The sequence below is a fragment of the Ovis canadensis genome, chromosome 7, assembly GCF_042477335.2.
Source record: "Ovis canadensis isolate MfBH-ARS-UI-01 breed Bighorn chromosome 7, ARS-UI_OviCan_v2, whole genome shotgun sequence".
Lineage (NCBI taxonomy): Eukaryota > Metazoa > Chordata > Mammalia > Artiodactyla > Bovidae > Ovis > Ovis canadensis.
Window position 1 is genome coordinate 77816496 of NC_091251.1, and position 26479 is coordinate 77842974.

Below are 26479 nucleotides of genomic sequence, written 5' to 3' on the forward strand. Positions count from 1 at the left end.
TTCTGATAAAAGTAAATATTTATACACATGCATACAAAACTTCCAAAAAACTATACCTCAAATTAGTTTACCTATTTTACTGATGACAAATCTGGGGTTAAATTACCAAAATTAGGACAAAACCTGGGAAGAAAACTGAGAACACAGAACAGGAAAGATTAGGGCCAGCTACTAAGCTAGCTGTCATTAAACAAGGACAGGCATCAGAACTGTCTGGGAAATGAAAAGAATATAGACAGATGCCTGAGTCCCTGTCCTGGGTCTATATATTAATAGTAATACAATTATGGAAGTGACATCTCATCATTGTCACAGTTACCGGATAATCCCATTACACTTGAGGGGAGGGGCTGCACAAGGTCATGAGGACCAGGAGGCAGGAATGAGTGGGGCTCTCTGAGTCTCTTCTAAATAAATGCGAATACACATCTCTTACAAAAATCACTGGCTTGGTTGAATTGGGAGCATTTTAATACTTTCTTAAATATCTGGCAGCTGTATAATATGATTTAAAGTATTAATATTTTAAAAAAGTGATTCCAAAGCAAAACCAGAATTGAGAACCACTGCTCTCACTACACTATCTGTTATATACAACCGGGGCCTCCTGTCTCATACCTGAAAGAGTGAACAAAACTAAAGTAAGACAAACAGACCACGAGCTGTTTACTGTAGATGGAGGCAGTTGAAATCATACCTGCTTAGACTTCGGCTTTGGAATCAAGGGCTTTATAACTGGAGACTTTTCATCATCTGTAGCTCGATTAAATGCAGTAGATTTCTTGGATGATTTGTTCATACTGTCTAAAATATTAGTTGAACGTCCTGAATTCACTGAAATGGCTGGCTCTTTGGAACTGCCTGATACCTAAAGAGCAAACTAGTATTAGCATTTCATAAAGCTTAAAGAAGGAAAAAAACCCAAGAGATTTGTTTTTCCTTTAAATTTCTATTAAGTTTATATTGTAGTCTAACCTTTAGAACTGAATACATTTGGCTGAATCCAAATTAAGACTGATGCACATATTCCCAAATACCACATCCCCAAGAAAAATAGGGAGTACCTTTCATAACTGTAGGTTCTTAGAAGATAAGTAGAAAATAAAATTCTCGGTCCAAGTGTGAACTAGTGCTGCTTTCATTTTTATTTTAAAATATTTACTTACTTAAATATTTTACAGTTTAATCTGCTGCAGTCTTTAATGCCTCTAAGTCTGGGGAGGGTCATCTGGTAGTTTGGAAATATCTCTCTGTATGGAAATGTATTTAAGTAATAGAAAACATCACTGGAAAGAGTTTACCTTGAAGGGGTTTATTCGTCCTTGGCTGCTAGAGATAACTGCACCTTTCATAAGAAAGAAACCCTCACTTAATAGTCGTAAAACTGAGAAGACTTTTGACTCCTACAATAATAATGAATATTTTAATCTGTATTATATGAAAATACTGTACTTTGCAACTTTAAAACTACTAATAACTATATGCGACCTCCTTCCTACTGTTTAGATGAAATAAAAGCTATTAGATGATGAGAGCTAACCCAAGTTGCCACTATGCAATATATTAACATAAATACAGTATGTAGAGATCTACTCTTTTCTCACATTACCAAGGAAGAATGGTGCCTTATTTTAGCTAGTTAATAATTCCTTTACAAGTGCTCTAGATTCCACCCCTTCTGCTTTTCAAGAAACTGAATCAATGGCTACATGCATCACCTTTGACTTTTCCTTCTTTATTGGCTTCTTAAATTTCCTAACTTAAAGAAACAAACAGAAAACAAACACATTCTCTGCCACACACAACCCTCACCCCTCATATAATTTTCTCTCACATGCCCTAAGCAGCCAAATTTCTTAAGAGCTGTCTACACAGCTATTCCCATTCCCTCACTATTCATATGCTCCTCCAACCAAAACATGGCTTTCAGCCCTACCACCCTGCAGGATCTATTCTTTCTAAGAACTCAATAAACTCCATGTAGCCCAAACTGGTGTTATCTTTTTCAGCCAACACCTTATTTGACCTCTCAACAGCATTCCACACAGCTGAGGGTTCCTTTCTTTTTGATCTCCCCATTGACTTCTGAGATAATGCATTCCCTGGCTTACCTCCTTCCTCTCTGTTCTCATTTTCTTTTGATGGTTCCTCCTCCTCTTCCTCTACCTGATGTTTAAATGCTGGCGATTCCCTAAGCCTAAGCTCATTTTTCTCCTCACTTTGATCCTCCCCAGTGCTCACTTACACATACCTGTGGTTTAACTTGTTATACTCATGTCAACAATCTTAACTTCTATATCTGCATCCCAGAGATACTACTTTCCCGAGCTCTTGACCCAAACAGCCCACAGTAATTTCATCATCTTCCTATCTAAAGATACATTTCCCTATACCTGACTCAGTAAATGGCACCATCACTCACTCAAGTACTCAAGCCAGAAACTGACAGCCATACTCCACACCCTGAACTTCCATACCCTTTACATTATCTTCGGAAATGTCTCTTCAATTCCTCCCTTTCTTCAACAATCACCACCACCCCAGTCTAGGTCACTATCAATCTCACTTGGGACTACATCAGTAGCCTCCTTATACACAACCCTCCTCTGCACAGTATGCCATATATGCTCCTGATTAAAACCTGCAACAGCCTCCTGGCAACCCCAAAATAAAGATCAAAATCCTTACCATGGCCTACATGGATCTGCATGGTTTGGTTCCTGTTCACTGCTCCAAAACCATCCAGCACCAATTTCTCTTTGCTCTCTGCCTTATATGAACCACTTTTAAAACTTCATACATGCTGTTCCTTAAGCCCACATGATTCTCTTCTGCTTGGCTGCCTCATTCCTCGAGATCTCTGCTTTAAACATTCCATGAGGCCTCCTTGGGGTCCCAACTATCTCCCGCCACTGACTAGATTACAGTCATCTGTTATATGCTCTTTTAATAATCTGTACACATGTAAAAGTATATTTTCAAAATCAGAATACTGTATGTATATACTTTTAAAAGCCAACTGGTATAAAGTTTATGCAGGGATCAAATATGCATATCCACTTCACTTGTGTCTTCCCTCTAGTCAAATACCTGACACACAATAGGCATTTAGTAAGTATCTGTTAAATGAACACAGTTTCACAAACATTTCTGATTAAAAATAACAATTACAACAAAACAGGCCCTGAAGAGTAAGGGGTATTTGAGTAGATGTAGCAGTTTAAGGACTACTTCAAAATTTCCTTGATATTTACAAAATCAAAAACGTCTTACCTGACTTAAGAGCTAGCATATCAGAGGAATCTGCACTTTTGAAAAATGGGCTCTCTCCTATAGAATAATTAAAACAATATAGTATAAATGGGAATATAAAGGAATCTTCTGTAATCAACAACAGGACAAAAAGACACCTTGAAAACGTATGGGTATTCAATTTCCCTTAGCCAAGTAAAATGAGGGAAGTCACACACATGACACTTCTCCTCTTTAAACTGCCTTAAAAATGTATTTTACCATGTTTGTGTATTTCTGGTCTTTCTTCTGTATTATCAGCTTCTCCATTATCCTCCGTATCTTCTTCAACTTGATTTCTGAGCCTTGGCTGACTCCACTCTGTAGAAGTATTACTATAACTAAAAAAGAGCAATATTATTCAATAAAGAGCAATTGAAAAGACCAGGTCAATATTGCAGGATGGTAAAACTAAAACAACTGAGTATTTCTTACCCAGCATTCAACTTTTTCCTGAAATCCTCTTCTTCTTCTTCCTCAGCCTGGGTGGCTGCCAACTCTGCTGCCTTCTCTGCAGCCAGTTCACTAAGTCTTTGGGCCAATATTAATCTCCGAGAACGAGAAGCATACTTAATGGCTAAATTCACAGCATTCTGAGTCATTAGACCAGCAAGTTCCACACAACGAAATTCCCGCTCCAGTTTACAGGAAAGCTAAAAGGAAAAAGGGCGGGTGGATCAAATTATGTTAAGTAAAACTTTTTGAAAAATAAAAGACAGATACTCCTGGTAGAACAGTTTTCTTGAGACTGTATCTCTGATTTTAAGATGCACATTTTTACACATTTTAATATCTCTTGAAGTTGGAAGCATCTTACAATTGATGGTGAGTCAGTTTAATTGGCAGCATTTTTTCCTAAGTGACTTTTACAATCATTAATGACATAACATTTCAAGTTATAAACTGCAAGAAGAGTAAGGGATTTATTTAAAATTTAAAAATGGTTTCCCGCCCATTCTACTACTTCAGTCACCAAACAGGGTAGCAAATTTGAAACAAATAATAGAATGTAAATGATTTATTTGTTATTACTTTGTCCAGAAGTGGCACACAAAAGCTACTAAGTGAATTTGGGTGGGCAAGTAGATTTACCCATTAGCTTTCTAAATATGATTGTCTATGATCTCTGACTACTAGAAACAGTTATACAATTTCTAAATTAGCAAGCAACCCCCTTTTTCTTGCTATATTTTTTATACTTACAATATAAAATGAAGAACACTCATTTATCATCTCTCACAGAACATGGACTTTCTTCTGGTATAAATTTTGACAACTCAAAGTGAGACAACTGACGTATTTACAACATGAGGAAAATGAATACTTTGAAGACAACTAAAAGTCTCACAACTCAAGGAAGTATTATTTGTTACTTAGACATGTCAAATCTGATTCATCAGCACAGACGCTTTAGGTATTTACTTGCACACTCTTCTCAAGTTTTCCAGAATCACTTATCTATAAATAGTACCTCTCAGTCTGGGTGGTACGCTGCCTCAGGAGGCATTTGGAAATGAAAGTAGTATAGTTTCCTAGTAACTAGGTGGCACTATGGGCATTTGCCAGGGGACAGGAATACTGAAGAACTAATAGAGTGCTATGACCACCCTGCTGAGGAACACTGTACTCCAGGGTAAAAGCTCCTCTAGGACTAAAGCATGAGTAACTTAAACAGGTTTCCTTACCTGTGTAGTAGGAAATAAAAAGGTTACTAGTTCATGTTGGTACACAAATGGGACTTTGTAAATGGAACAAAGCTTTCTCTACAGTAAACTAATTAAATTTCTTTAATACTAAACTCAAGGCAGTGTTACATAGAGGTGATGGTGGTGAATACCACCTTTTGGAGACTGAAGTTACAACCAGTTCTATGGACTTAGATATCACTTTTCCCTCAGAACTCTTTTTTTCTCAACCTTAAAATGAAACCAAAAGTCTGGGCCACTTACTCTCTGAGGAAATACTGAGGTCTACTGTGTATTAGACACTGTCCGTGCCCAGTAAATGGCAGAGAACGAGACATGGTCATGGCCCCCAAGGTGCTTACAGTCTAATACAAGAAGAACAGGGAAGAAATTACATTATATTCCTCCTCATAAACCAACCTAGAACGAGAACACAAACTTAAGAACTTTATCTTTCAAAAAGTTCTTTTATCGTTAAAGATAAATGTACTTAAATATCCAGGGCACCAAACCTGGTCACCGGCTACAAACTTTTACCACACAGAGTTGCCTAAGAGGACAACAAAAGACAGGCATTCTAAAAGCCTGATCAAAGTTCTTAAGACTGCTCATTCAGCCTTGGAGATCTGAAAGTCTACACTCAAACTTTATCTGTTGGATATGATAGGAGCAGGAGCTGGAGCCAGTTCTCAAACTTTATGAACAAGCATCCAAATTGCCTACAGGGCCTGTTACAGTACAGACCAGGGAGCAAAAATAAAAACGGAGTCAGCACCAAAACAGTTTATTTCTTCCTGTGTTCTGAGGTAGTATCTTAAATATTTGAATGCAACATCAACTGGGAAACTGGTATTTTTAAGGGAGAAAAATACCAATACCACCAGATAAAGCTTAAGAATTCTAGGTTGTGAAAACTGCTAATTCACATACTATTAAGAAATTCATCCTAGAGAAAAATTTTCCCCCACTGTATTTATTTTACTCACCGCAAGCATTTTCAGTAAAAGTTCCTGTTGTTCTTTTGTTGCTTGATTTTTAGTGCTCTCTTCATATTCATAACCATTTTTTGCTAAATAATCAAGATGGTTGTGAAATATAACTGAACGCCAATACTGTTCCTACAAAAGTGGAACAATGGCTTAGGTCAACTATCAGCTGACTATCAGGCAAGAGTTAAACATTTATCATATGATAGCAGTTTCTGAATAAGATATTTTCTGAAACATTCCTTTCTACAGCTTACTTTGCAATTCAAATTGTATAATACTATGGTTTGACTTTATCTTCTATACTTACAAACAGGGGGTGCAATATAGTGACTCTTGAACAGTGTAGCAGGCAAAAGCACCTACCCTCTGTGTAGGTGAAAATCTGCACATAATTTATAGTAAGCCCTCCTTATATGCTGTTGCTCCATAATCAGAGGTTCAGTATCCTCAGATTCAACCAACCTTGGATCATGTAGTACTGTAGTACTACTGAAAAAGCCCATGTATAAATGGACCCCCACAGTTCAAGCCCATGTTCTTCAAGGGTCAACTGCAGACCATTTTAAAGATTCTTAGTTATCACGGTTAATGCTCAGAGAACTAGTTAAACTAGATTTGTATAAGCTGATTTGTTTCTTGTTAGAATTACTAATTACAAGATATCAATGACACAGGGCTAGAACTAAACTTAGGCAAGCCTGGTGCCTAGGGTACAAAATTCCAGGAGGCACATCCTCTCAACAACTTGTCCAAGCCTGACGGTGAGGGCCTTACCTAGCGAGGCCCTAACGGTCATACCCATTTACCTCTTGGACAAAGTCCCTGGAAGCAGAGACGGCAACCAGGTGCCCTGGGGTTCACAAGACCTCCTCCCTCCCAGCTACTGCTATTATTTAATTATAAGGTAAGGAATACAGAACAAAAGTCATCAAAGTAATTTTAAATGCCTGTGTCATAGGCAGGTATCATCAAATTGAGTGTCAAGATAAGCTTTGTGCATACCTCCATCTGTCCTTTCTCTGTGGCAGTCTGACAGTAAGGAAGCTTAAAGGACAAAACAGCTACAGCAGGGCGTGGAAGGGTGGGAGGAAATCGAGAACCTTTGCAAGGAATACACCTGTCAGAAAAGAAAGAGTCTCACCATAAAAACTTTTTTAAAATATCATAAAAACTGTTACATGATAAATTTTCCAAAAGTTCGTAACTTGGAATAACATTATTCCAAATTTCTCTTTTAAAAAAGTACTTTAGGGGACTTCACTGGAAAAGACCCTGATGCTGGGAAAGACTGAAGGGAGGAGGAGAAGGGGATAACAGGATAAAATGGTTGGATGGCATCACTGACTCCAATGGACATGAGTTTGAGCAAGCTCCAAGCTTAAGGAGATGGTGAAGGACAGGAAAGGCTGACGTGCTGCAGTCCACGGGGCTGCAAAGAGTTGGACACAACTGAGTGACTGAACAACTGGTGGTCCAGTGGCTAAGACTCTGTGCTCCCAATGCATGGATTCAATCCCTGGCGAGGGAATTAGAGCCCACATGCTGCCACTAATCCTGCATAATGCAAAGAAGTCTGAAGATCACAGGTGCCACAATTAAAGAGTTGACACCACGAAATACATAAATAAATATAATAAACAAACAAAAAAATACTTCAGGCCTGATTAACTATAAAAACTATCCCTCTACATATTTCAATTACTGCAAAAATCCCTCCCCACATCAGCTTTACTACGTGAACAATCACTAAATGAAATCAGCTCCTTTCAGATTTTCCTTAGCAAAATGCCCACTTTCAAAATATACAAACTGTGGCATAAATACTTATCACAGGATCCATATGATAAAACAGATTACCCTTAAGATAAAGAGGTGATAAAGCATATTCACTTTCATTCTTCAGTTTGGAAATACTTGGTAACTATTGGTAGAAAGTGTCATATAAGAGAAAAAGATGATGAAATGTCCAATACAGGTTAAGTATTTATTATTAGATATTAGTGACAGTGAAGCAGAAGATGCATTATCATTGTAAAAAGGTTATAATGTATATCTATCTGCTCTGCTATGCCTTATGTGTTAATTGGCACATAAGTTCAGTTGGCAAGGACTTTTCTGACTCGATATGTAAAGCACTCATACATGCCCATCAGGATGAGTACTTACGTAATTTATGAATGAAAAAATATTCATTCATCACAGTGATTTATATATGTAGAATACTCTTTTAATGTATGTACTCCAAATTATAAGAAAAACATAATTGCATACTCTAAGTACCATACACAAATTTTCTAATGCTCATGAAGGTATTTAAAAAACTAGTACCTTGTTCCATTCTTAGCAAAAGGCATCCATTTATAATACAGCCTTTTAATCAGGACTTTGAGTGATGACTTTCTTAAAGGAAAATACTAAGTAAAAATTAGGGCTTTGGGTTTAAATTCTTTTCATAAATATCTTCTAATATTATCAAGTGTCCATTAGAGTAGTTAAAAAATCAATAAGTAGCAATACCCAAGAATATTTTTCAAATTACATAGTTTCCCCCTTCCCTGTAAGATTTAAATACTCCTTTTTCTTCTTTTTGTGACTATACAATAAAAACAAACATGTTTTTAGAGTTCCAATTTTTTAAATCATAAATCTCATTTTCTTTATTCTTCCTCCTCTTTCATAATTTCATATAAATCAGTGGTTTTCACCACACAGTATCAGGTGACAGTGTGAATATTTAGTGTCTGAAAATCTCTTGTAGCAATTCTATTATGCACCCATACACAAAACCATTTTAGTTGTGCATAATGGAAGACAGAATATTTGCATTCAGAAAGAACAAGTCCAACTACATAAATATATAACGTACATTAACAAAATTAGGAGGAACATTGGAAATAATCTTAATTGCCTTAACACTCTTTTCTCTACAAAGTGACAGACTCTTGTTTAAAAACATTTTACAACTTTAATACTTTATTGATTTAGTCATAGTAAGCGATTATCATAAAGAAAAACTGATTAGGATTTTACTAACAGTTTCTTTAAAACCACATTTACATTAAAGTAGAGCACCAATTCACATTTCTTATCCTTTTCTTAACTTTAAAGACTTGAAGTAAAATGATCTTTTCTGTTAGATATCTCTTTCATGGAAGAAGAGGAAAAAACAAACTCAACTAACTGCTGCCTTGATGGGTTCTGCCTACAATGAATGTGTTTCCTAGAAACTGTGGCTAACTCAAGTAAAGAATAAAATATGACAAAATAAACCACAGTTTACCAAGGAACAAAATGATTTCAATTCTTTTTCAAGTAAGTCAAAAATTTGTTCTCTTATATTAAACAGTTGAAAAATATCAACCTGGAGAAAACTGGGGCCGATGTCCAGACTAAGTTTCCAAAAGTCAGTGAGTTCGCTTGTCTTCTGTGTTGTAAGGGACGCTTTTCCACACTGGAGGCAATTTAACTCTTTTAGAACATAAGACTCAGGAGAAGATAATGATTTTACCAGCCAACCCTTCCAGGGAGTTGGCCTATTTATCTTCATGGGGCATAGAACATACAGTCAGGACTTTTAACATATGTTTGTTAAATGAATACAACTTGCAGAAAAAAGTTTTATGTCCAAATGCATTAAAAAGAGGTAAATACTCAACACAATACTGAATATAGAGACAATATGTACTGAGAATTCTACACTTGCAGTCAAGGACTAAATTTCTGCTAGCCCATTCCCTACAACAATGTTGTTTAGTTACTAAGTTATATCTGACTCTTTTTCAATCCCATGGACTGTTAGCCTGCCAGGCTCCTCTGTCCATGGGATTTCCCAGGCAAGAATACTGGAACAGGTTGCCATTTCCTTCTCCAGCGGATTTTCCCATCCCAGGGATCAAAGCCAAGTCTCCTGTATTACACGTAGATTCTTTACCACTGAGCCACCTGGGAATCCCTTTTAACAATAATTAAGTCAAAAACCTCAAAAAGTAACTAAATTACATACTCAATTCTAAATCAAAGTTTAAAATAAAAGGCTGTAAGAAAATACGAAATGCCATATTTACCCAGAAACCCCCTCTCTGGGGGAAATGACGCTAGTCACACTAATAAACTTAGTTTCCCTCTCTTTCTTTTTTTGGCTGAGTGGTATGGCTTGGCTTGCAGGATCTTAGCTCCCTGACCTAAGGTTGAACCTGTGCTCCCTGCACTGGGAGCTCCGAGTCTTAACCATTGACCACCAGGGATCAATAAGCTCTAAGTCAAGCAATTGGTTGAAAACTTCAAGTGAATATAAAGAAATTCTTAATTTAGTGACTAGGGAAAACAAATAAATTAACTAAGTTGACAGGATAGGCACAATATAAAGAATTTCCAAGTACTTTTAAAAAGAGTCAACTAAGCATTTTCTAATAGCTCACCTCAGCTGCTGGGGATTTTCATGGATACCAACCACCCAGTAGTGGTCAGATTTTCCTTTACAGTGTTCTCTTGTGTTACATACAGGAGTCCATGTATGACCAAGTCCTCTGTTAAGCATTCGAACAATGCCTTCTGAATCCACATAACATGGGGTACCTATATACCAACAGAAAAACAAATCACCTGGAATCATAGCTATGTATTTGTTAAATAAACCTTTCTTTCAAAAACACACACTGATCATTTAATCTTCAATTCAAAACAAAAACAAACACCTCCTCCAAAAAAACCAAAAGGGCAAATAATCCAAGATTATTTCCTATAACATTTCATTAACCAGAGTAAGACTTAACTGAACAAAAAGGAAAAAAAATCTGCAAGTGATATGACTTAAAGAGGGCGGAAAAAAAAAACCCTGATGAATTCAGTGAAAACTATGCCACCTGCTGGAAGACAGCAGTTTTTTAAAAAGCCAATTTCAGCAAAGAAGTTAAAACTTGAATCTGATGATTCCTTAGTCAAGAGAGACTTGGAAAAACGAGCAGAACCCGATGCAAGGTGATGATATAGAGAAATGTGTCTTTAGTATTCTTCCTCCCCCTCTCTCCTGGTCTCGTCACTGTTCTGTTCCCAACAGTTGCCCACTGCTCTCTTCCTAAACTTACCTAGGGAACAAGTAAGCATCCCTGTTTCCCCACCTACTCTGCCCCCATTTCAGGAAATGCACGGTACATTTCCCAATTGTCCTTTTCTTTATCTGAGACTTCACATCCCTCTTACTAGCAGTTTCCTCAGGGTCTAGATCTGATAGGTAATTGGAAGAAAAAAACCAAACCGATAAAAATGGAAGTTATTAATGATCACATTATTAAAGCATAAGTGACTAATATCTCAATAGAAAACACATTCAGAAATGGTTGGATTTTGAAAAACAAACTGGATTTCCAATGATGAATCATCAAGAATAGAAATATTTAAGCCAGAAGACAGGGTTGACAGGTGCCTTAAAATAAGGCATGCCTTAGTGTCCTTCAAACATCTGTCATAACCCACTGAGTCTGCAACAGGACACTGTTCAGTAGAAATATGTGAGCCACAAATATAATTTTTAATTTCTTAGTGCCACATGAGAAAAGGGGGATAAATGTGAAGGCAATTTTAATAATATATTTTATTCAATCTAGTATCCAATACTATCATTTTAACATGTAATCAATGTAAAAAAATTACTGAAATTTTTTACATCCTTTTTTTCATACTAAGCCTTCCAAATCTGGAAAGTATTTTATAGTTATAGCACATCTCAACTCAGATTAGCCACTTTTCAAGTGCTCTCAGCAGCCACATTTGGCTGGTGGTTACTGTAGTGAACAATGCAGCGATAGAAAATTCCTGATTTCCACATAGACTCTGCTAGAAAAGCCACAACTTGAACAGGTACTTGTATCTCCTCTTTGCTAGCTAATAAACTTTCAGAAAAATTTATTTCCCTCTTAGTAAGTTTTCTGATCAGAAGAAGACATCTTGTACATAAAACAGTGGCTACCTTTGCCTGGAAATCCTAGTTTTCAGTTCTGTTAACATATTAAAATAAAGTAATTTAAACATAAAATATAGACAAGTTATCTTTAAACAAATTAATTAGGAATAAAATAATGAAATAATTTTCTTCTTGAAAAATATCTTTAATATAAATAAATTTATCTTGCCTTCAGCTGAAAATCCAACCCATACAAGATAGGATTTCCTTGTAAGAGGAAGAGGATCACCATGCAAAATTTGTTTTTTCTTTTTCCCTAGCTCTAGCAGTTGAACTCCAAGGCACTGATCCCCATCAAATCCTGTACCTAGTGAGAAAATGTAAATATAAGTCAGGTATCAATGGTTATTTAGCTATAATGCTAAATTATAGTTAAAACAATTAGTCTAAATTATTTTCTGTGAATTTAGGTTATTTTGTGATAAGCTCCTAGATTAATTAGCAGTACTTTTTATAGATAATCTTTTTATCTGAGGCACCAATAAGGCATTAGAACAGTATGTTACATAAAGTAAAACTTTACATAAAGTGGTAATGTACATGGTAATTCTCAAGAATTGAGATTTGTAAGTGGTAATTCTCAAGAATATAACTGTAAATATTCAAAAAGTGGTAATTCTCAAGAATATAACTGTAAATACTCAAAAAGTATTTACAGAGAGCTTTCTTTGTACTAGGTAGAGGCTATAATGTAAATAAGACAATGTCAGTGTTCTCATGAAATTCATATTCAGATAGGAGAGGAAAAACCAATTTAAAAAAGAAAGAAAATACTAAGTGTCATCATTGAGGATTAAAATACTAATGTGATACAGAGGGTCACACTGAGTGGCTACTTTAGACTGGACAAAGGTGGCCTTTGGAAAAAGTGAAATTTAAACTGAGAGATGATTTGCAAGTTGGAGCTGGCCATGCAAACGGTAAGAGGAGGAGCACTATAGGGGACAGTTAACGAAAAGGGCCTAACGGAGCAAACATGGTGATTTCGAAGAACACAAAGCAGTCAGTAGGGCCAGAATCGCTGACAAGAGAAAACGTAGTAAGAGATGAGGCTGAAGAGGCAGGCAAAGGTCAGATCATGTAGGACTTTGCCACCCGTGACAACAAGTTTGAGTTTTATTCTAAAGCAACAGAAAATCATGAGAGGAATCTGTGCAGAAGAGGGAAATGACTGGATTTATGTTTTTAAAAAACTACCAGTAAGAACTGAAGATGAAAAGCTAGTTAGGAGGTTACTGTAACACCTAAGAGATGATGTCTCATTTGGACTGAGGTTTTAGTGGAGGGGTGGAATGTGTTGTGTGCACTGACATGATATGATTTTGCTGACTCAGTGATGCTAGGGGTGTGAGGGAAGAGAAGGATCAAAGATAACTCTTACATTTCTGCCTTGAATATTGGTAGTACGCCATTTATCAAGATCAAAAAATGAAGAAGCAAGTTCGGAGGGGGAGAAAAAGCCCAGAGGCTTTACTGTGACCAAGTTAAGTTTGAGGTGTATATCAAAACTCTACATAGAGATTTCAAGTTGACAATTGGATATGTAAGTCTGCAGATACAAGAAGGGAGTAGGGTTGATGATACTAACTTACAAGTCATGAACACAGAGATGTACTAAAGCCATGGGTCTTAAAGAAATAACCCAGATGGTTTCTCAAACTGTATTTTTTGACTTGTGAGTCATAAAATTAATCCAGATCAGTAACCTATTAAGACAAGTCTTGGCACAATGATGGGTACTGAAGATAGAATATGAAGAACACAAAGGAATATAAAATACTAGAAAAAATCTACCTCTGTGATAAACAATGACAAGCTGTTCTCCATGTCCAGCCATTGACACAACAGGCCCAGGGAGACTGAAGACCTCTTTTTGAACACCTCCAATGGTAAACAAGCGAAGAAGCAAGGAGGTAGTGGCAGCAGCAGCCCATCCCTGACCAAGACATATGGCTTCAATATCTTCATTCGGAGGCATGTCTACTATCCATTCTTTGCTGGAATCCCAAGAACTAAGGTGCAGGCAGTGAAGCTTGCTAAACAAGACAAAAACAATCAAACTTTCACATTTGATATTATATATATATATATATAAAACTAATGATACTCAAAATCAAGTAACAAAGTCAAATAGTTTATTTTTCTATTATAACAAATAGAACAAAATCAAATAGTTTATTTTTGATAAACAATAACAAAATAAAAGTTTATTTTTCTATTATACACAAATAAGGGCATCTTTATATGCCATATAATATACCAAAAAAATGACCGTTTATAAACAAGACAGCTTTAAGAAAGTAATTATGAAATATCCTTAAAATGTACTATGTTAAAACTTTCAACAGTCATGTTATTAAAGAATATTTAAAGATACAGGAAAATGCTCACAACATGTTAAATGGAAAAAAACCCAGGATAAAATCAGCAGAACATGATCCAAGGTTACACACACATACAAAAATCATGACTATATTTTTTTAAAAGAAAGGAAGCATCAAAATGATCAGCAAGAGTGCTCTCATTGCCAAAGACAAAAACAAAACCTTTAATATGGGAGAATAAAGAGAAAAAAAATTTATTATCACACCAGGGAGATTACCAGCCACTGCTAACAATTTGATTTGTGCTTCCAGTCTTTTTACTTTTGCATCTATATATACATGTAAGTTGTTATGAAATTCAAGCTTCAGAATGTAGATGTCATAGTATTTAGAATCAGAGGCAATACTGATTTCCTGAATAGTAATTTTAAATTCAAATTTAAAATAAAGGGCGATGGGAATTATTCCCTGGCAGTCCAGTGGTTAGGACCCCTTGCTTTCACTGCCAAGGGTGTGGGTTCAATCCCAGATTGAGGAACTAAGATGCCACAAGCCACATGGGCACAGCCAAAAAAATACTGACCTAAGTAAATCAGAAAAAGACAAAATACCATATGATATCACTTATATATGGAATCTAAAATGTGACAGAAATGAGGTGAGGGGTCAGTTATTCAGTCATGTCTGACTCTGTGACTCCATGGACTGTAGCCCAACAGGCTCCTCTGTCCATGGAATTCTCCAGGGAACAATACTGGAGTGGGAAGCCCCGATGAAAATGAACATATCTACAAAACAGAAATAGACTCACAGACATAGAGAACAGACTTGTGGTGGCCAAGTGGGGAGTGGGGAAAGGATTGGGAGTTCGTAATTAGCAGATGCAAACTAATGTATATATAGGATAGGTAAACAAGTTCCTACTGTATAGCAGAGGGAACCATATTCAATATCCAGTGATAAACTACAATGGGAAAGAATATATATGTACAACTGAATCACTGCTATACAGCAGAAATTAATGCAGCACTGTAATCAACTATACTTCAATAAAAAATTAAAAACAAAATAAAAGGATAATATTGTCTAAGACTGTGAAATAATATATCTAGGAAAACAAAGAGAAGAACAATCATCAATCAGGAAATCATAACAATCCTAACAATCTGAAATTAAAATTGCACATGGAGCCAAGGGGGAAGGAAGAACTGCAGGGGGAGCGGCGGGGAGGATTGCGAGTCTGGGGTTAGCAGATGCAAACTAGTATATATATAGGGCTGGATGAACAATGAGGCCTAAATGAATAGCATATGGAACTATATTCAATATTCTATGATAAACCATAATGGGAAAGAATATAAAAAAGAATGCGTATATAACTCAATCACTTTGCTATACAGCAGTAACATAATATTGTAAAACAACTATATTTCAATGTAAAAAAACTGCACATGGAAATAAATGTTCTAATTACGTAAGATATTCTGAGTTAGACACTAAGTCAACAGTGACTGAGTAAACTGATTTAATTCAAAAATCAAGTACTGAGTTGATTTTACATTGCGTAAATTAGGAAACCAATTAAAATATTAAAATGACCCAATCTGGTATTTCTCATGCATACTCTTCCACCTGAGGATCTTGTTAAAATGCAGATTCTGACTCAGAAGGTATGGAGTTGGGTCTGTGATTCTGTGTTTTCAACATGCTCCCAGGTGACCATGCCTATAGTTTGTGGACCATACACTGGGCAGCAAGGAGCTAATGTATCAGTCAGAAGGATTTTAATTTCAAATAACCTGGGAGTTAGTAAGATCTATGATCAAATGTATAATAAGCACCATGATCAGCTTAAAAAATTAACAGAGAGGGCAAGCTGAAATTAAAAAACTGAATAAAATGCTTTCTTCTTTTTAAAAAATACAGATTCTGCATCCATTGCTTTTCCAACTTAATTTTCTTGTCTCCATATCTACCTACCTACCCTACCTACCTACCTACTAACATATTTAAGAAGTCTGAAGTATATTAAGTCAAAAAGTCAAAATGATAAATAGTACTTACAAAATTTTTCAATGTGTTCCCTTCTCCCTTTTTTAAAAGAGAAGTTGCAAATCTAATCTACAGTGACAAAACCCAGATTAGCAGTTGTTCAAGGCTAGAATTAGACTAACTGTTAATTGTTAAAAGCAATTATATTTGAGAGAAGAATTCCTCAGGCAATTTTCATTTTCTAAAAATTCTGTACTACTTAAACTTGCTTGTTTACAATTAATATGTATATTATTCTTATGAAAGAAGGGGACAATCAGGCAAAATCAGACATATGTTCTGAGGTATTATAGGTGTACTGTGTTTGTACTAAACTCTTCGACCTGAAATTGCATACTACAAAAGATTTATAATTTTGTAATTTTATAATTACAAAATTATAAAAATTTTATAATTTTTTTTGTCTTACAACTTTATGTACTGAATTTCAAAGTTCAACAATAATGAAGTTCTCCTAAAAATCTTGAATTTACCTTGCTAGTTCATCAGTGCTTTCACATGCCAACAAAACAGCTTCACGGGAAAGATCTGCTACTGTGTAGTTAAAAGTGTTCAGTAAGTGTGTTGCGTGGTGTATAGAGGTATCATGGAATTCCACATCTATGGCATTGTCTTGCTCATCATTATAGCAGCGAATAATTCCAACAGAGTTCCACACCTACAAACATGTTAAGGTTAAATACAAGTGAGAAAGATTAAAGTTCTTAGAATCGGCAGGCTAAAATACTAAAAATTAACAAATAATGTAGTCTGCATAAGGGATTAAGTTATGGAAGCAACCACTTTCAGGTAGCAGGAGATACTTGAGCATCAGAGCAACAATTACTAATTATTCTTTTCCTCATGAGAAGGTACATACATACTTATTTATTAGCAAATGTAGTATTTTACTTAATATTTTTAAAGTATATTACTTTCATAAAAAATATTTTACAATTGGCCTTTGAACAGTTGAACCATTAAATTCCTCAAAGGAAACATTTCAAAAATTTATTTACAAATATGGATATAAATGACTGCATACTTTTTTGGCCCAACCAAATGGTTTATAGACATGGCATAAATATATACATTATAAGGCAGCATAAATTGATACCATTTGAAAACCTGTATTCCACTCATGTACACTACTGGCTCCCCCTAAGCCAGTGTATCCTTTATTCTACCACAAATATAACTATTAATATAAAGTACTTGACAATATTAGAAAAATTAAGATCTATCACTTGATGATGATTACTGATGAGACAATAAAAAGTTTTTCTTTTTAAATAAAACATCACCTTTAATATTTATCTATAAATTTATGCCAGGACCATACCATTCAAAAAGGACAACTGTTCAAGTCCTCAGTGGAAAAACTCAAGCAGTCAACAAATAAACATATTAAACTTTTTTAGCTCTTAAATTTAAGACAAAAAGTGAATTAGTTGTTTATCCATAAGTATTTATTCAATGCCTACTGTGCCATACCTTGTTCTAAGTGCTATCAATAAACAAAACAAAAAAAATCTCTATACTTGTGGAGCAAAAATTCCAGTAGCATGGGTAAAAGGGGCAGACAATTTTTTACAGTACTTATCACCTTCTGATACTATATTATACTTTCTAAAAAACACCTTCTAACTAGTCTTTTCGAATCTGTACAATCTTCTATATAAAACTAACATGAGAAATAAAAGTTGGAAGCACAGTCAAGAGAAACTGCAAGATATACAGTCACATTTACTTATGTTCATTATATGTCATTTTGTGAAGCAGAATTTTATTTAACCCAATTTTCAAAAATCAGGTTGAAATAAGATTAAAACTGTTAGTTAAACATAAAATAAACCAACCACAAAATTATAAGCAACCAAAGTGCTCCAGGTCAGTTAATGAAGGTTTTTAAAACATATTTTTTACCAAACAAAATTAACTATAATGAGATAAAATGTTAAAGTGAGATAAAACTACTTTAAAGTTACATGTAGACCCGTGGCTTACCATGAATCTGTGAGTGAGATGCACGGGCGTAGAACCTGACTGGAATGGCTTCTGCCGGGGAGTCGGCATAGGACCATCATAAAATGGCCTCTGGGATGCTACAACTGGTAGATTGTGAATGCTGCCTCCCTGATCATCTTCCTCTTCTTTGAAAAGACTAGAACCAATTTTTAGCATTGTAACATCTAGAAAACAAAGGGTTATAATTAGAGAATCATAAATACCAGCTATCTTAGAAAAGTATTATGAAATCTACTAACAATGTCCAATCATATTTAATAATACTAACATGCTATTTGCCTCTTTCACTGTGTTAATATCTGTGGTAATAGTTCAAACGTCAGAGGGTTAAACGTTGGTACCTTAGCATGAAGTAAGCCAGTGGCACCAATGTGTATTAGCAATCAATGTATTGTCAACCAACTGCAGTAAAAATAGTAAAAATATTAATTTTATTAAATTTTGAGTTTTACATAGGCTTTTAAAAAATGTTCTCTGTGTTAAAATGGGAAATGTGTATACAGAATTGGGATGACTGTCTCCAAAAAAAAGCATTTGTTGAGCTGTAAGCTGAACTAACTTTTTCATGTAACAGCATTTTTACCTAAAAGAATGCCAGATAAACTACAGTTATACCAACTCAGGAATGTGGTAAACATCTTCTTAAAAATGAAGTGAACTGGTCATTTAAGAAAAATAACTGACAGAATTTGTGGTTAATGATAAAATTTGAGCTTTCAAGTGAAAATCAGAATAATGAAAAACCTGTATCTGCCACCATGAACTTGGCTGCTCTGAAATATTTTAAAACTTCTGATGAGATTGGTAATGATACTAACAAATATTCTGGATAACATGCCAGTATCAAGAAGGTCTGCAAAGCTCAATAAACCAGCATTTTCCAAATTACCAATGCATATGTGACAGAATCAAGCATGGTAAAAGATCCATTCAAAGCTCAAGTTAGACCAATGGGTTTTAACATAATAAGAGAGTTGGCAAGTTCACCAGCAAGTTTTCAGATTCCACATTGCAAGTAATCTTTAAGAAACTATCATTTGCTGCATTTTGGTAAAGCATCAAAGAAGAATATCTGTAGTTATTTCAATAGACTTATTAAAAATACTTCTCCCTTTTCAAGCAATATATTGTGTGAGGCTAAATTTTCTTTATCTGTAGTTATTTCAATAGACTTATTAAAAATACTTCTCCCTTTTCAAGCAATATATTGTGTGAGGCTAAATTTTCTTCATATACTTCAAACAAAACTAATATATGGCAGTAGACTGAGTCTTGAGGCATGTGAGGGAATTCAGTTAGCTGTCTTCTACGCTAAGATCTGCAAAAGGGTGAAGTAACACCACTTTTCTGTTTTATTTTCTAACCGTTATTTTCATAAAAAGTATTATTTATGTTTACATGAGTTTGTTGTTAAAGTGAATATTTTAAAAATTTCTCAGTTTTAATTTCTAACATAGTAAATAACAATAAACGTAACTTGGCAAACAATTTTCTTTGGGATCCTCAAAAAGTTTAAGAATGTAATGAGTTCCTGAGACCAAACATCTGAGGAGTACTATACTATAAATCCTGCATGCTTTAAATGTAGCACAATTTACCATGAACATTGGCATTTTACTTGGTAATGTTCAAATGTGTTAATTTTAGCATCTAGGTTGTAATAATCATTTATTTAAAGGTTCTTAATTATAATCTCAATATCTTAAACAGATACCAAACTATTCAGGTCACCTATTTCTTGAGTTAACTTGGCAGTTTGTGCCTGTCAAAGAATTTGTCCATTTCCGGCTTCCCTGGTGGCTCAGTGGTAAAGAGTTTGCTTGCCGAGGCAGGAGAAACAGGTTCAATCCCTGATCTGCTAATATCCCACAGGCTGCAGGGCAACTAAGCCTATGCACCACAACTATTGAGACTGTGCTCTCGAGCCCAGGAACTGCAGCTACTGAGCCCACATGCCTCAGCTACTGAAACCTGCATGCCCTAGAGCCCATGCTCCGCAACAAGAGAAGCCACTACAATGAGAAGCCCTCACTGCAACTAGAGAATAGCCCCCACTCACAACTAAAGAAAAGCCCTCTCAGCAACAAAGACTCAGCATACCCAAAACGAGGTAAATAAAAAAGAATCTGTCCATTTCATCTAAGATGTTGAATTTATAAGCATAAAGTTGTTCATAATGTTCAGTTACTAAACATTTGTTAATAGCAGTACTATCTTAGAGAAATATAACGTGAGTTATAAATGTAATTTAAGATTTTCTAATAGCCATATTTTAAATAGCAAAAAAATACAGGCATAATTAATTTTAATAATGTACTCTATTTAAAATATAATTTCAATAAGTACTCAATGTAAAAAAAGGCCAGATATTTTACATTCTCTTTTTTGTACTGTCTTCAAAATCTTGTCACATTTAATAATCACAACATATCTCAATTTGAACTAGCCACATTTTCAGCGCTCAATAGCCACAAGGGGCTAGTGGCCATAATATTGGATAGTGAAGGTCTATGGGATACACAATGATGATACACCTTCACTACTTATATCAATCATTTGTGTCTTTCTTGATCAATCAGGATAGAGATATAGCAGTTTTATTGACCTTTTCAAAGAATTAGCTTCTGGTTTAACGCTAGCAAAGTAATGCTCAAAATCCTTCAAGCTAGGCTTGAACAGTACATGAACTGAGAACCTGCAGATGTACAACCTGGATTTAGAAAAGTCAGAGAAACCAGAGATCAAATTGCCAACATCTGCTGGATCATACACAAAGCAAGAGAATTCCAAAAATCTACTTCTGCTTCATTGAGTATGCTAAACCTTTTGACTGTGCGGATCACAACTAACTATGGAAAATTCTTAAGAGATGGGAGAACCAGATCACCTTAACTCTCTCCTGAGAAACCTATATGTGGGTCAAGAAGCAACAGTTAGAACCAGACAAAGAACAATGGACTGGTTCCAAATTGGGAAAGTAATATGTCAAGGCTGTATTTTGTTACTCTGCTTATTTAAGTACATCATGCAAAACACTGGACTGGAAGAAGCACAAGCTGGAATCAAGATGGCTGGGAGAAATATCAGTAACATCAGATATATAGATGATACCACCCTTAAGGCAGCAAGTGAACTGGAACTAAAGAGCCTCCTGAGGAAAATTTAAAAACTGGCTTAAAACTCAACATTCAAAAAACTTAGATGATGACATCTGGTCTCATCACTTCATGGCTACTAGAAGGGCAAAAAGTGAAGTAACAGTGATAGATTTTATTTTCTTGGGCCCCAAAATCACTATGGACAGTGACTACAGCCACAAAATGAAAAGAGGCTCCCTTCTTGGAAGAAAAGCTATGGCCAACCTAGACAGCATAGTAAAAAGCAGAGACATTACTTTGCTGACAAAGGTGTGTATAGTCAAAGCTATGGTTTTTCCAGTAGTCACGTACAGATGTGTGAGTTGGACCATAAAGAAAGCTGAGTGCCAAAGAATTGATGCTTTCGAATTTTTGGTGCTGGAGAAGACTCATGACAGTCCCTTGGACAGCAAGGAAATCAAACCAGATAATCCTAAAGGAAGTCAACACTGAATATTTATTGGAAGGACTATTGCTGAAGCTGAAGCTCTAATACCTTGGCCACCTGATGTGAACAGCCAACTCACTGGAAAAGACTCACGGGAAAAGATGGAGGGCAGGAGGAGAAGAGGGCGACAGAGGATGAGATGGTTGGATGGCATCATCGACTCAATGGACATGAGTTTGAGCAAACTCCAGGAGATAGTGAAGGACAAGGAAGCCTGGCATGCTGCAGTCCATGAGGTCACAAAGAGCTGGGCACAACTTAGTGGCTGAACAACAACAAATACCTTTTGGTTGTCTACTCTTCAAAAAAAATTTAACAGCTTTATTGAGATATAACTGACATACCATATAATTGACCCATTTAAAGTGTACAATTTCATGGTTTTTGGTATATTCATAGAAATGTGCAACCATCAGCACAATTTTAAAATGTTTTCATCACCTCAAAATGAAACCCTGTACCTCTTAGCTATTACCCTCTATTTCTCTATTCATCCTTATGCAACCACTAATATACTTTCTGTCTCCACAGATTTCTCTGTTCTGAAAACTTTACATGAATGGAATGATGTAATTTATAGCTTTGTGACTGGCTTCTTTCACTTAGTATGTTTTCAAGGTTTATCCATGTTGTAGCCTGTTCTTTAATATTTCCTTCCTTCTGCTTGCTTGGGATTTAATTTCCTCTTTTTCTAGGCTGCTAAAGCAGAAGCTTTAGATCATTGTTTTTTTAAGGATGAAATGTTTTTCAATATATGTATTTAATAGTATGGCAACACTTTACCAACTCAATCATCAGTCAGTTCAGTTGCTCAGTCATATCCAACTCTTTGTGACCCCATGTACTGCAGGGCCCCTCCCTGTCCATCACTCCCAGAATTTATTCAAACACATGTCCACTGAGTCGGTGATGCCATCCAACCATCTCATCCTCTGTCGTCCCCTTCTCCTTTTGCTTTCAATCTTTTCCAGCATCAGGGTCTTTTCAAATGAGTCAGTTCTTCGCATCAGGTGGCTGAAGTATTGGAGCTTCAGCTGCAGCATCAGTTCTTCCAATGAATATTCAGGACTAATTTCCTTTAAGATGGACTGGTTCGATTTCCCTGCAGTCTAAGGGACTCTCAAAAGTCTTCTTGAACACCACAGTTCAAAAGCATCAATTCTTCAGCACTCAGCTTTCTTTATAGTCCAACTCTCACATCCATACATGACCACTGGAAAAACCATAGCTTTGACTAGACAGACCTTTGTCGGCAAAGTAATGTCTCTGCTTTTTAATATGCTATCTAGGTTGGTCACAGCTTTTCTTCCAAGGAGCAAGCGTCTTTTAATTTCATGGCTGCAATCACCATCTGCAGTGATTTTGGAGCCCCTCCCAAAAAAAGTCTCCCACTGTTTCCATTGTTTCCCTATCTATTTGCCATGAAGTGATGGGACCAGATGCCATGATCTTAGTTTTCTGAATGCTGAGTTTTAAGCCAACTTTTTCACTCTCCTCTTTCACTTTCATCAAGAGGCTCTTTAGTTCTTTTTTGCTTTCTGCCATAAGGGTGGTGTCATCTGCATATCTGAGGTTACTGATATTTCTCATGGCAATCTTGATTCCAGTTTGTGCTTCATCCAGTCCAGCATTTCTCATGATGCACTCTGCATGTAAGTTAAATAAACAGGGTGACAATATACAGCCTTTGATGTACTCCTTACTTACCAACTCAATACTGACTTTGAATAATAGTTTTAATAAAAAATGGAAAATTCACAGTCAACTCATACCAACTGAGTTTTCATCATCTTCGAGGATGTGACTTCGCTGTCTAGGACGACCTGAAGCCAGCATAAGGTCATCATCATCTTCCTCATCATTCACAATCCCTTTTGAAAAAGAGTGGGTTTTGACTGCATTGTCTTTTAGACAGTCACTGACATTACTTGTATCATCTCCATCAAAAAGATCTTTATAATCCTTTTCTATTCTGCTAGATACCTTGAACAAATTAATACAAATAAGAAAGCATTAGTGAACTATTTAGACAAACACAATTACTCAGAAGGCAACCTTTTAACATGTACCTATAAACTCTACTGAGTAAGCAAATGCCTTGGTAAAAACAGTTAGCAAATGTATTTATTAGGACTGTTATTTACATTATGAAAGACCTAGTCCTTACTTTAAATGCCTTATAGTCTATAGATAAGTTGGAAGTATAAGACAGACACGCAAAGAATACATGTGAATATCCAAATATAAAGCAAGATTTTATTCCTCACAATCATTATCCAGAAAAGAAGTCACCTATGAGTCCTTAAAAAGTCTCTCACTATAAGATATTCTCTCTTTATTTTCTTTTTGAACAAGATACTGCTTAGGTAAGATGTTTAAATGATCTCAGTTAAAGCTTGTTCTGGGAATATTTTTGGAAATTTTTTGATGCTTGTAGAAGTAAACAGAACCAATAGAAAAATAAAAGTGGCAATTAAATTCAACATTTATCATTGATTCCTAGGAATATGAATATATTGCAAGTACTGAATGTCACTGTAAAAAATTTTTGAAATCACTTTAAAAAGTGAGCAGTAAGCAGTTATGCTGTAAAGATCACAGTTATTAACATAGAATGAATAAAAACCATACAATGTTAAGTCAAAGGAAAAACTTATAGCTGGGAATAAAAGTCTAGTAAGAACACCATTAATGGATTTGAAAGGGACTATATCACAAATCTGTTAGGTGGAAATGCATATAAATGTGTTCTGGAAAGTTAACATTTAAAAAATGAAGAGAATAGGAAAAATATTTCTAAGTTCATATGACTGAATAGTTAAATAACTAAATGCTAAAAGAAGGTATTTAACTATTTTATCTATAGTCCTAAACGTTTACATACTCAAGTTGGTAATAAATTTGCTTTTAACTTTGTTATCAAAAATGAGGATTTTAATCTTTTCCTTACAGAGAGGGCCACTCAGTGCTAGAGGTGTTGTAACAGAAATATGTACCGTGAGAAACAAAAGCAAAAAGGAGAGAGAAGACAACTCTAAATAGAAGGGCTAAGGTTTTATAAGAGGTGACAAACTAAATTATAACAAATTTTTTAAAATTCTTTAAAATTTTATTGAAGTACAGTTGATTTACAGTGTTAATTTCAGCTGATTGAGTTATACATATATGTATTCTTTTTCATATTCTTTTCCATTATGGTTTATCATAGGTTTCCTGTGGTACACAATAGGACCTTGTTGAACTAAAAATTATTTCTCAATTTACTTTTTGTTTTTATCAATGTTATATATACATATAGTCAGTGTTACAGGTTTAATATAAAAACAGATGATGGATTTGTTCACTATCTTGATTATAGTTATGGTTTCAAAATTTACCTAATCATACATTTCAAGTATGTACAGTTTACTTTGTATCAACTGTACTTCAATTAAGCTATTTAGGAAAAAATAAGCTATAAGGATATGCTGTACAGCATGAAACATAGCCAATATTTTTTAACAACTATAAGTAGAATACATCCTTTAAAAATTGGGAATCACTATATTATATACCTGTAACTTACATAATACTGTACGTCAACTATACTTCAGAAAAAAAAATTCTTCTCTCTGTTTTGGTCTTTTTCCCTACACAGATTTCCCCCAAAGATCTTCCAATCTCCTGCTTGAAAAGCATAAGACTGGCTGACAATGCTCTGGGAGCCAAGTATGAAAAGTGAGCTGGAAATCCGAATGTTCAAACATATACATTTTCATATATTCTTTTTCAGAACAGTTTTTCCCCTTGACCCAACACCACTCAGTGGTACCCAGTGTAACCTTACTTGGAAAACAAGTCTCCAGCTTTCTGCCAGAATGTACACGGGCTAGGGAGGACAATCATCCAGCTGTGCTCACTGCTGCTGAGACTGGAGGGGTCTATTTGCTTATTAAATCAACCCTCCTGTTTCCAGCTCCACTTTTATGTACCTAGGGCTACCAAATTTTGAATTTTGGGGACTAAGTCAAGCAAGCTAAACGGCACCTCAGCTGACCCCCATTGCAGTCTTAGGACTCAGCTTTTTGAGAAGTTCAATCTAGTTTCTAATTGTCCTTCTATTTTCCAACTTCCAGATTTTTTATTTTTTTACTATCATCATTTTAACTATCTCCTTTATGAGATCATGCACTTGAAAAAAATTGTCGGGATTTCCTTGGTGGTCCAGTGGTTAAGAATCGGACTGGGTTTGATTGGGTTCAATTGGGTTGGGTTGGGTTTGACTGCGGATTGGGTTCAATTCCTGTTCTGGGACGATCCCACATGCCATGGGACAACTAAGCCAGAAATCCATAACTACTGAGCCTGTGCTCCGCAGCAGAAGCCACCACCGCGAGAAGTCCATGCACCACAGCTGGAGAGTGGCCCCCACTCGCTGCAGCTAAAGAAAGCAGAAATGACCCCACACAGCCAAAGATAAATAAATAAACATAAAAAAATAAAATTCAGTCGTTTTGGTAGGGCTTTCAGGTATCAGGTATTTGAGCATACATAAAACAAGCTCTGAGAGTTAAGGCTAATTCAGGACACAAAAACTTCAGGTTAAAC

The 26479-nt window shown here is 35.6% G+C and overlaps 1 protein-coding gene across 1 annotated transcript in view; it reads right to left on the reverse strand.

Moving 5' to 3' along the window:
- WDHD1 (WD repeat and HMG-box DNA binding protein 1) overlaps positions 1–26479 on the reverse strand; it is a 51265-nt gene that overhangs the window by 5326 nt on the left and 19460 nt on the right. Inside the window, exons 11-23 of the mRNA XM_069596669.1 lie at positions 23665–23875; positions 18287–18471; positions 16774–16958; positions 13719–13960; positions 12094–12231; positions 10384–10540; positions 6968–7082; positions 5963–6094; positions 3727–3944; positions 3514–3632; positions 3274–3330; positions 1302–1345; positions 698–868 (exon numbers count right to left, since the gene is read on the reverse strand). Coding sequence (XP_069452770.1) covers positions 698–868; positions 1302–1345; positions 3274–3330; positions 3514–3632; positions 3727–3944; positions 5963–6094; positions 6968–7082; positions 10384–10540; positions 12094–12231; positions 13719–13960; positions 16774–16958; positions 18287–18471; positions 23665–23875 — 1974 coding nt within the window. The remainder of the gene's footprint in view (positions 1–697; positions 869–1301; positions 1346–3273; positions 3331–3513; positions 3633–3726; positions 3945–5962; positions 6095–6967; positions 7083–10383; positions 10541–12093; positions 12232–13718; positions 13961–16773; positions 16959–18286; positions 18472–23664; positions 23876–26479) is intronic.